This window comes from Ixodes scapularis, unplaced genomic scaffold (assembly GCF_016920785.2).
Source record: "Ixodes scapularis isolate PalLabHiFi unplaced genomic scaffold, ASM1692078v2 PGA_scaffold13__105_contigs__length_92229423, whole genome shotgun sequence".
Taxonomy (NCBI): Eukaryota; Metazoa; Arthropoda; class Arachnida; order Ixodida; family Ixodidae; genus Ixodes; species Ixodes scapularis.
In genome coordinates this window covers 52,745,314-52,756,827 of record NW_024609839.1, presented here as the reverse complement: position 1 = coordinate 52,756,827, position 11,514 = coordinate 52,745,314, and the positions used below count along the sequence as shown (strand labels likewise).

At 45.2% G+C, this 11,514-nt stretch overlaps 1 protein-coding gene across 4 annotated transcripts in view; it reads left to right on the top strand.

Moving 5' to 3' along the window:
• The first annotated feature begins 254 nt into the window (after nt 1-254).
• Nucleotides 255-11,514, top strand: part of LOC8039303 (transcription initiation factor TFIID subunit 1) — a 76,917-nt gene continuing 65,657 nt past the window's right edge. For all 4 annotated transcript variants that reach the window (XM_040499231.2, XM_040205749.3, XM_042289898.1 and 1 more), the window contains exons 1-5: nt 255-378; nt 3,618-3,728; nt 4,684-4,825; nt 5,470-5,574; nt 7,232-7,533. In XM_040499231.2, coding sequence (XP_040355165.2) covers nt 3,627-3,728; nt 4,684-4,825; nt 5,470-5,574; nt 7,232-7,533 — 651 coding nt within the window. In that variant the 5' untranslated portion in view covers nt 255-378; nt 3,618-3,626. The remainder of the gene's footprint in view (nt 379-3,617; nt 3,729-4,683; nt 4,826-5,469; nt 5,575-7,231; nt 7,534-11,514) is intronic.

Genomic DNA, 11,514 nt, shown 5'->3' with positions numbered 1-11,514 from the left:
AGCACACTAGCGCCACTTGAACCTCTAGCGTACATTATAATAACTCTATGCGCGAGCGTCTGCAGAAGTTGGCCGCGCGTACGAACGCGCCATCTGTTGACAACAACCCAAATGCATCCAATAACATGACGGGTGGCCTAGTATGGCTTTCTAATCTTGCCCCGAGATAGCGCAACAACACTTTAATTCTTTTATATCAAAACAAAAAGCACACGCCGTCGCCCTTTTGCCGCACCAAGCTAACATCCACTAGCTACATTGGGTACCCACTAAGCCTAAATGTTTATGTTGTGGCGGCATATCTGTAGGCGCTCTGATGTGCGCTTAAATTGCGCTTAAAATGCTGTGTTAATTAAAGCTGATCGTCATGGAATTCAGGTAACTGTAGCCGATTTATTATCACTTGCCATTTTTTTACATTCAGCCATTGTTTGTTGCGCTATTTAACGGAATATCTTGCACCTCTGTGCGATTCCGGTCATCCTTCAAGTGAAGATGTCGTGCGCGCTGTTAGATTCAGCTACCTACTTTCAGAATGCAAGAATGATTGCATCCTTATGAACTCCAGTATGACAGCGGCACTCACATTACAACTGTGTTTGTCTATTAACCATTGTGGAAACTCTTGGATACTGCTAAACGTTCGTTTTGGAGGCACGACTTTGATCGATTTCGTTGTGCATTTATGCACTGTGATTCGTTCAGGATCTTTTGTGTTGTAATGAAACTGTGATCACAAAGTTGCTCTGATTACGTACAACTGCAAGTTTTTATTGGTTGCGACTCTTAACGCGTTCTCATGTGCATTTTCGGCGTTGGTGACCAACTTGCCAAGTTTGACGGTGACCACTAATTATTGATTTCAGAGTGAAGAACAAAAAGTGGTGCAGAGTGTCAAGTTATGAGCATGGTTGTTAATTTTGCGGTGTGGAAGATTCAGATGGTCTTCTGGCAGCGAACGTTCCTAACCCAGGGTCTCTTATTCAGTAGCTAGCCCGAGCTAGGAGTATCTCTTCAGCAACATCTTTAGACGAGGATGTTTTGTTGCAGACAATATAAGGGAACTAGAGATACTGCCTCGTTTATATCACAGTCCAGTAATTATAGGGGAAATATTTTGGGCTGTAGTGAGGATCGGATGACTGGTGTGTTCAACATTACCAGATATCAAACCAATGCGCTTGCTGAAAGCTGTAAGCTCGGCATCTACAAATTTTCATATCAGGGTGCAAACAGAAAATTAATTTCAATACCCTAATCTTGTAACATTGTAGAGGTGGCCCATCGAAGTGAGTCAATAGGCTGAAATAGTCTGCACTTCCTCTAGTCCCCGTTTTCTGCGCGCTGTTTGCCTTTTCGTCTGAAATAACCACCAGCATTGCAGAATAATGGCACGTGCAAGCCATGTTTTTAGCTTGAAGGCTTATAAGGTTTTTTGCTTTCGGTAAATATACCGGTAACCCCTAGAATGAACCCCCGAGCCAGCTTTATAAAAATCTGGAAAAACCAATAAACCTCGTAGCTGTTCTTGAACCTTATTGTAGTTCTTCCTGTGAAACTTTGGTTTTTTCTTAAGGCCCATTTACACACTTGCGACTTCTTAGGATCGAGTGCCTTGAAACTCCTTAAAATCACTTACGACGAGAGGACACACTGGCACCACCTATCGGGTAGCAGTGGAACACTTGGCGGTCCTGTATATTTTCTATTTCTTTCACGCATCATTCTTTCTTGGCATGAAAAAACTTTTGTCAATGTTATGAACAAACATTCCTCATAAGTACATTCGACCTCGCAAATACCACCAAACCTTTTTTTTAGTGAAATGCAGTTTCAGTGTCACCACATCGATGGCGCCAGCGGGCCAGTGTCTTCTGTCGCTGAAAATATTTTAAAAGGCCTTAAAGGTGGGGTGCAACGATTTTAAGATTAAAAAAATTCGCATCTTGTCATTTTTACGTTGTTTATCATGTCCCGGAGGATAGAGAAAACATCTTCATTAAAAATGTTGCGATTCCACTGCATAATCGCAAAGCAAAAGTCTATCTTTTTCCCCCACCTGCAGCCGCGAGTGGCAGCCGAAGGAACTGCGGCGAGAAGCTTACGTGACCTCACTCGGCTTTAAGCTGCAGCATAACGCCCGCTAATGTCAGCAGAGAGGGAGAGGGAGCGTCCTCTGAGAGTGCACTCAAGAACCTACACGGCACCCTGAATTACGTTACTAGGAGTGCGACCAGGTGTGACCCTGAAGACTGGGAGTGAGTTGAAGCGTGCCAGAAATGCCAATATTTATCTTTTTTTTTACACAACAACTAGGACACATATTCGAAATTGGTTTCCTGTTCTTTTAATTCTGAAGTGTCAGAGGGCAACTCCCACAAATTTTTGACCGAAGTCCGGAAATCATTGCACCCCCCCCCTTAAAGGGACACTGACAGGGTATTTATGCTCGCCAAGGTTTTTGTTTGTACATAACATATGGGAGCCCAACTACCCAGAACACAATTTGTAGCTCGAAATTTGTTTTTCTTCTTTCCCGAAAACCGCCGATCGAGAACTGGCCGGTTTGAGTCGCGTTCACTCTCTTCTCCGTGGTCACAAGGCTGTTTTCTATGGTTTAGACAAAGCCACCAAAGATAATCAAAGTCATGGGTGATCGAAGGTGCATACTCAATACTATACTCCGTTTCACCTTATGTGGTACTGCAGACAAGGCTGGAAGCGTGAGCTCGTAGCGTTGGGAGCTCCTCTTAACGCACGAGAGCTTGTGCCGCCGAGAAGTGCCCTAGAGCAAGGAGCTCGCGCTTAGCCTTTCCTGCGGTACGTCATAAGGTGAAACAGAGTATAGAAATGGACAAGAAATATGGTACCCACTTTTTGTGGTTTCTAAAAAGCTAAAAATATGTTGATATGAGAAAAAAAAAAGTTGCACAGCCAAGTGCTTTTTGATGTCTTTCTCCTCTATATTACTTCTTTCTCCCCAGTCGAGTTTCGGTTTCGAGCAGTTGCGTATTTTTTTTACTTTATTAAAAATATATATGCCTGTGTAGCCAAATGTTGATTGGGTAGTCTTCTCACACCATAATAGATCGCATAAAAAAAAAATATTTCGGGAGTGTCAGTGTCCCTTTAAGGCGCACGGTTCTAAGGAGTTGCGAGTGTGTGAACGGGCCTTAAGAAAAACCAAAGTTTCGCAGGAAGAACTCTATTAAGGTGGCGATGCAGGCGAGTTGGTTCGCGACTGTATTATATTGGTTCATGACCATATTGGTTCATGACTATATCGGACATACCTCACTCTGAACTTTCTGCAAGACTACTTTTTTTTTTATGGAACTGCACCCCTGACCTTGTTTCCTTTCCTTATTCGTACGGCAACGTTTTCCAAGTATTTGACTCATGTTTCCTTGAGGTTGAGAAACCCCATGTCCGTGTCCTATTTCTTCAATGTGAGCCTCGGCAAACCCCAATTTTTTTTTTAATTGACACCAACAATTGATTTTGAGAAACACAGCCAATGGGAAAAAATAAACCCCGAAAAAACACCCCTGATTCCGAAGGAAAACAAACCCTGGAAACACGGAACCCGTACTCATAACGTGAACTTGCACAAACAGCTGAAGGCCATGGACAGCGACGAAGATGGGGAGCCAGACCTGGTCCTCACTGGGTTCCTGTTCGGGAACATCGACAAGCATGGCCGGCTTGAAAATGACTTTCTTGATCCGGTAAGGCAAAACTATGAAGTATATATATATATTTTTTTCGCTTTAGCTAATTAGTGTTGCAGTCCTCAAATGAACTGCTTACATGTCTGGAAACTTTGGCAGTCTCTGCCCTAGTCAATTTGGTCATGGCATGTAACACTATTCCATGTAAGAATTAAAAATAAAAAGTAAAAATAAAATTAGAAATAAAAAAAAAAACTTTTAAAATAATTTTGAAATAATATGATCCCCGAGTCTGAATTATATATGGCGTTTACAATTGTTTGTCTTTTCAACGGGTCCCTCAAGTTTTATAAAATCGCCGTGTAGAAATCCAGCGAATTTTTGTACGGTGACTTCTTCGACACCCACGTCCATCCGTTGGGTTCTCCGGCGATCCGGTTGGTTGACTCCTAACGTTGGCAGTGAGCTTTTGTTATTTTATCCTTATAGAAAACTTTCCCACAGCGCGATGAAAAGATTCCGGCCTCGATAATCTAAGGACCGTGCTAGTGCAGAGAACACATACTTCGTCTTCGTTCAACTTTGAAGCAGGAACACGGTTTTGTTTACGCGTGTCGGTGTTTGTTCAAAGCATACTTACGAGGTTTGCATTCATTTTTTTGCCTCAACTCCTCGCTTTTCCCCCCGACACGACGGCTTTGCTCTATGACGAAACAAAGGATGAAAGGGTTACCGTCTTTTGGCAGCGCATAGACTGCCTAGTCATGGCTCACCACGCGTTATTCAGGGAGAGGCCGTCGGCCTCGGAAGTAGCGAAGTGGGAAAAAGAAGAAAGGGCCGTAGCTACTGTAGTCCCTTGCAGGTTAAGAATAGCAAGGCAAGCTCCTTCCACAAGGCCAGTCACTCTTTGCACTTACGCATTGCAAACACCGTAGCGATCTCCGAAGCTTTGCGAGCATTAGGAATCGTTGGACTTGTGGCTCCTATGGCCTAAAGGTGTCGACCGCTGCAGGAATCCAAGCGCAACCTTCACCAGCTCAATCACCTGGGCATCGGACGCATGTGGGAAGAGATCACTGGCGACGCCGAAGCAGACTCTCAAGATGGCGACAGTGCCGGCGGGGGCCAAGACGAGTCCTCGCAGAGTGATGAAGGTATGCGGTGGCTGGCTATGGGGGGTTTCAAGGTCATTCCAAATCTAGTTAATTTCATTCACTTTTTTTTTTTTCCAGCACTGCCAGAGCATTATTGAATGTTTTCGTATGCCGTTCCGCCGTTGCTAGATGTCAGTGGGACGAAGCTTAACGCTTCTGTGCATTGCACATTTGAGGGTGTCAAGTGCTCGTTTGCGGCGTGCATTAGGCAGTTCATAACGACAAAACGATCGACGACGTTACGATAGCGGAAATGGCCGGTTGTAGGACTCTTGTTTGTGGAGAAATAATCCGAGTATAGCTTGTCGTGAGCAAGGTAGGTAGCTCCCAATTCTTTTATCTTTTTGGAAGTTTTTTTTGGTATGTCAAACGAAGTTCCAGTGATCACTGCATCTCAGTGAGTCGAATCGATACGACTCAAGTTTTATGTTTAGCCTCGCCTTTTGTATGACTATGTATGTTTTTGATATCTAATTGCTTACTTGCAATTGTGTTTGAGAAACGTAACTATACCTGCAAAACATGCAAACTTCGCTGAAGGAATTAAAAAAAAGTATGAGGAAAAAAACTGTCTTGGAATTGAGTTTTACCATAATAGAATTCTGCGGCAAAGATGTCATACGAAATGTAAACACCTTCCGCAGAATACTCGCGGAAACTCCCATCCTCCGTCGACTACTTCGATTTTGAAGAACTGGCCGATGACTCCGACGAAGGAAAAGAAGAGGCGGCTCCAGTCCCCGACCTTGGCAAGTGATTTCGGTCTATTCTTACGTTTTGGTGTTATGACGTCCTTTTTTGATGATCACTTCATTAGTGTTATGTGCTTCATTAGTTTACCATGTTTAATTAAGGTGCACCGTTTGTGAATTTGTGAATGAGGCTTGTGCAACCACTTTCCCACAGAGCGTGCAGATATTTGTTTGTTGTGGCTTAAAGTGCTACAACGAACAAATTATGAGGTAGAGATAGCATTGGAACCAACAAAACTAGCACCATTCTAAGCTACTTATGCTGGTCAGTCATCTCTTACTGCTTGAGCCGTCAGGTTTCGGTATTTCTTAAGACGCACCAATAGATGTACATTGAAGAGCAATTTGGGTTTATCACCGTAAATTTATTCACGCTATCTTATAGCTACTCTACCGCAGAGTTGACATTGATATAGATGCTGGTTATGGTAACGCTTTCTTCTGCAGGGCATGGAACCAGCAAAGTTCACTCAAAGTTTCTTACGTCATATACAATCACTCTTCTGCCCCTTTTCGTGCTTTGTTGTTTGGGACGTGGTGTTTCTCGATGCTTTCGTGTGTCAGGAGCAAGCGTGGGCTAAGTGGATACTGATAAACAGTCAACTTCAAAATCTCGTTAGATGAGGGCTAAGTGAATATGAAGAAACAAAAACCCTTCTTATCATTGGACTTCCCTTGTGTTTTATCTTTTGTCCGCTTCTTGAAGCTAAGCCTCTCACGTGCTAGTGCAGCTTTGCGAACAAAGACGGCGTAATGGCAGGTCGGATATTACCAGAGCTGCAGGCAGGTTCATTTGCGACGATTGTTTAAGGGTTTGTTGCCGCAGGCGCCGAACTAAAGAGTTCACTGCGTTTTTCTAGGGCATGCGTTTGAAGAAAGGGACCACTCTTTTGGCGACCCGTTCCACGAGACATTTTACACTTACCTTAGCCAAGGTATCGTCGTTTCTCCGATCAAAGCACAGAGAGCACCTCTCCGGCACCTTATCGGCACTTCCTGCACATTTGCACAGTTTCTGGAGGCGACTCGCTGGTGTTGATCTCCGAGGTAGGGAGCTCGGAACGGGTCTCCGACCAGCGTGATTGGCGTCCCACTCCGCACATACACAGACCACGTCCACAAAAGTGGACGCGGTAAACATTCCGGTTGGAGACCCATCACGGGCGCCGTATCTCGTCAGGAGTACCCGTCAGCTTTTTTCATCGGTATTTGCAGAGAAGTAAATGCACGGTGTCGGTCCCGGACTTCTGTTATGTTTATCGAGAAAATGCATGCTGGAGGCAGAGCTCTTGCCGGATTCTTTGCTCGTATCTGATTGTAGTACCCCCGTGCGTGTGTAAGGTGAGAAACAATCCACCCCGGCATTCCAATGGTTTGCACGGCCCCCACCCCCAAGCCGCGGTCGCACTGCTTGACAGATCGTACGGAAGATGGTCTGTGGATGCTGTCCAAGGCGTTTCTTCCTTGTGTAACGGGCCTGTCACGTTGATCCTACAAAAGATTGCTGCAGACATGTTGAAGCTGATGACAGAGATAATTCTATCACCATGTCTGCAGTGAAACCACGCCTTTTGTACAACGTACGGGCAGTGCCACCGCGGCTCAAAGAGACGACGGATCTTGATTTCCGGTCGTCGTCACCGACCCCCCGCAGAGCGCGCCGAAGCGGAGGGGGAAGAGTCGAAGCCAGAGGCGGGCTCGGAGCCGAAGCCGGAGGATTCTGCACTGATGCCGCCGCCCCCTGTGCCTCCGGCCGAGGACCCCTCCACCTCCCCGGCCCCTCCCTCCTCCCCTCCCCCTCCCTCCCTCCCCTCGGAGGAGGGGGAAGGGGAGGGGGACGGCTCTGCGCAGTCCGGTAACAAGCGCAACCTGGACACCCCACTGGCGGCCATGCTGCCCTCCAAGTACGCCGACCTGGATGTCACTGAACTCTTCCCCGAGTTTCGACCGGGACAGGTGAGTTGGACACCGAGAAACATATTCGTCATGCTGAACGTGTACGGGGATGGATTGAGAAAATTAAACCCGGCCTTTCGGCCCACATGGAGAACCTATTTATTGCAAGAAGCCTAAACTCCGGAAGAATGTGACGCTAGTGGTGCTGATGAAATGCGAAAGTTTGAGCACATCACCTTTCCTTTATATAAAGACACAAAAGAAAGAAAAGAAAATTTTTTATGAACAGACGTCTAGCTAAGCCTGACATTCATCCAACTAAAATTTGAGATTATGGGCGCCTGTAGCATTTATTTCAGTGAAAAAACTTGCAAGCAAGAAAGGAAACAATATCGTCTTACTGAGAAGCATGCGGGCAAAGACAATGTAGAGTGCACATAACCCGTAGTATGCGATTGATGGGCATTGAAAGCAAGTAGCGGGGATATGTAATCATAATTAGTCGTAATAATAATTAGCGAGATTTACGAGATGAAGTGTGCAGCAGAAATTGACCCTGCAACTGTGTGATCTGCAGCCCGACACCCTTGCTCAGCCCCACGAGTTGGAGGTGAAAGGTTGTGTAAACAGTCGGACCAAGTAGAACTTACAGGAGCCTGTAGTAGCAGGTGACTGTTGGCACGCTCAGCTCGGGGGCGGATCCAGAACTCCGTTTTGGGGGGGGTGGAAAATTTGTAAGGATGCTATTCACCCATTTTTTCGTGTGCACCGGGGGGTCCACCCATGTCAAATTGCCCTGCCAGAAAGGGGCGGGGGGGGGGGGTCGACTTGGTTTGTGGGGGGGGGGGGGGGGGGGGGGCGGCCAACCCCTTTGCCCCCCCTTGGATCTGCCACTGGCTCAGCTGGCTTCCGCTGGGGCTCAGCATGTTTGTCGTTCTAACAAGATGCCAGAGAAGAGAGAGCGGTGTTTGGCTAGGGACAGAAAAGCTAGGTGTGTTTGTTCTGCTACATCCAAGGGCCGAGCAAGGGGGCGAGGTTTGTCTCAGTTTAATCAGCGGAAAACAGCTTTTGTAGAAGAAACTTTTTCCTTTCAACGTTTTTTTCTCGGCAAATGTGCAACTGTGGAGTGAAAGCAATGTTGGGTTGTATCTCGGCACAATCATCTCCAACCCTTGGATTGGATTGAAGGCGCGACACTAGGCTAGATCCAGTTAGAGCTACTTGATTAAGGGGGGACATGGGTCTTTGGAGCCAAAAACTTCCTAAAACTGCATTCTTTTGAATATGGCGATGGCTGCTGTTTTCTGAATCCACCAGGCCTCTAATTTTGTGGATCAATATCTGTGCTATAAATCAATTTATAATGTCTATGCGGGCTGAATGTGCTTTGAAGTTGACTCTAAAACATTGTTTTCACAAAACACAATTTTTGGACTCGTTAAAAATTTGCAGGAGGGAAATCTCTTCATCTCGAGCAAATAGAAATACTATAACCTTTCCTGAAATGTTTAGCTAAATGTGTGAAGCATACAATGTTGAGAGCAGATTTTTTAATATAAGTCTAGACAATTCTGTATTTGATCTTTTGTTTTACTACTTGTTAGCCATGCATTGAGCACTGAACTTCAATGTGTGGTGCAATCATTAATAATAAGCTTATCTTAAAAGTAGTTCCAACATTGCATTGCTGCACGTTGTAATATTTAGCCATGAGTTAAAAATGATATTTTGTTGAACAGTATTTTTGTTATTGTTCCTACAAGCAAAGCCATCAAGTTTTAATTATCTTGAGGACAATTCTACTGACTGAGAAAATGACCAGATATGTGAAATCAGCACAAAAAGCTGAACAAGCCTGTGCGGTTTATAGACCCGTTACTCTCGGGCAGGGGGCGCGAGCGCGTCCGCAAGACGCGACCATGTTATGCTGGCAGCGCTATCCAGGCGGCGCTGTAACGTTCGATTTTGCACGTGCCACGTTCGAATGCAAGCATCTGTCAGCATCTGCAGACGCGCGATAACAAAACGTCTAAAAAAAAGAAAAACTAAAATAGAAAAAAGAATTATGCAGCTCGCGGCCTCAGCGTCCCAATCAGCTTTATTATTTTATTGCGTTCTTTCATAGCTTCCGAGAGCCCGTATGTTTCACTTTACATGATAGCGAAGCTGAAGCTATACTTGCAAAAACATGTTCCCCTGAACGATGCTCGCACTGCACGAGCGCGCGTGCTTGGAAGGGACACTGCGAGCTCTGAGCTCGCTCTTGTACCTCTGCTATGCTAGCACTTAGAATGGAACGGAGTATAGAAAACTGTAGTGGGGAAGCGTGATGACGCACGTTCGAAACGCGAGCCAAATATTCTATTTTGCTCGCCTGGAGCGCTGCCCAAAACTTGAGAGCTACGGGCCTATTGGGTTTATTCATATAATAAGAAAAAAAAGCTCCAAGACCAGTGTTCCCCCTTAAGTAACAAATGGGAAAGGCTGCACACCTTAATCCAAGTCTTAAGACGAAAGTATTCAAAAGTATGCGTCTGGTAGCCATGCTGCCATTCGGTTATTGACATGTGTTGTGTTTTCATTATGTTTCCAGAAGTGGCTTCTTCACTGACAATGTTGGCGGCAAGAAATTGCTTGTTTAATCCGGACTGGACAATCCCGAATATTTCGGAATATGCAAGTTGGATTAAGCCCGTCCAAAATGATCCTCACAGTGGTCAATGCCTTGTGTTCTAATGGTCTTACATATTTAACCGTTTCTACAGTGGACAGGGAATTTCACAGGAAATTGTCAGGGAAAACCTGGAAATGTCAGGGAATTTCAAAATAATACTTTGCTAGACACCCTGGAACATTATGTGTCAAATGATAGAATTAAAGGGGCGGTGCAACGATATTCAATTGGAATGTTTTTCACTTTATACAAGCTTTCTGGCACTAGTGGGACTCAAGGATACTCGCACGCAATGCCACTGACCAAGAAACTCCTTTGTTGCGCTGTGATTTCTAGGACGAAACCTAGCGTTTTCATTCAATCTCTCCTTCGCAAAACTTGATGACGTAGCTAGGCGGTAGCAGTACAGCCAGTGACAATATTTGAATGCGGCTCATAGATTGGACTTCAGCATTGCATGGGCCCTCGATTTGGGCTCGTGATAATCTATTGCTCGAGAAGAATTCGGGTAGTGTCCTGTGTCCAATTGCTGCAATGACGACAACAGTCGAACCATAACGATGTCTGGAACTCAGCGCGTGTCCTGTGCTTTGCCAACCCGAGTGCATGGCTATGATCAACATTGGCAGCATATAATAGGCTCCAGATCACGTGGGCGCTTCTTCTGACTGCGAGTGGAGGGGGTGAACTCTGCTCGTTTTTCTTTATTTTTTTCTGTGACTTCAATTGCGTGTGGTGAAAAACGAACAGGTATTTCACAGGTCATTAATGTCAGGGATTCGTTCTAAGCGGTATTTGCGCAAAATACAAAAATCATTGCATCGCCCCTTTAAATGTTCTTTTGGGGCGTCGGTATCTGTTCGGATTTTTTTTGACCGTTTGATGGTTGAGTCATTTTCCCAAAATATGTTTCTCTCAATGGTCACACTTTTTTTTTGCAAAGAAATGGTATAAAGAAATGGTCAATGCACAGTTTTTTGTTTTCAGCATCTAGCCAAAGCACGTACAATGCTTGCAAGCTGTTCAGGTTTGAAAGCATCAAATGGACGTATAGAAGGCGAAAAGTTTTGACCTTTCTTCCATTTGGTTCCTCTTGGGCGCGTCCGCTTCCACGACATTCTTGCGGTTTCAAGTTCCGAACCGGAAATACTTTACGGAGCTCTTCCGTCAGACGGTAAGCTCTAATCCTCTGAATTCAATTTTGAGAAGCGTTAACAGCCTGGACCGGAAGAACCGGCGCCTCAATTGAAACTACCGCCAATGCAGCCGACGTACGACGTGACCATCTCGCGAGTTTCACGTGCGTGGAGCACCTATTTTCGAAGCTATAAATAGCCACAACCAAGCGAAACATTGCACGAATTTTA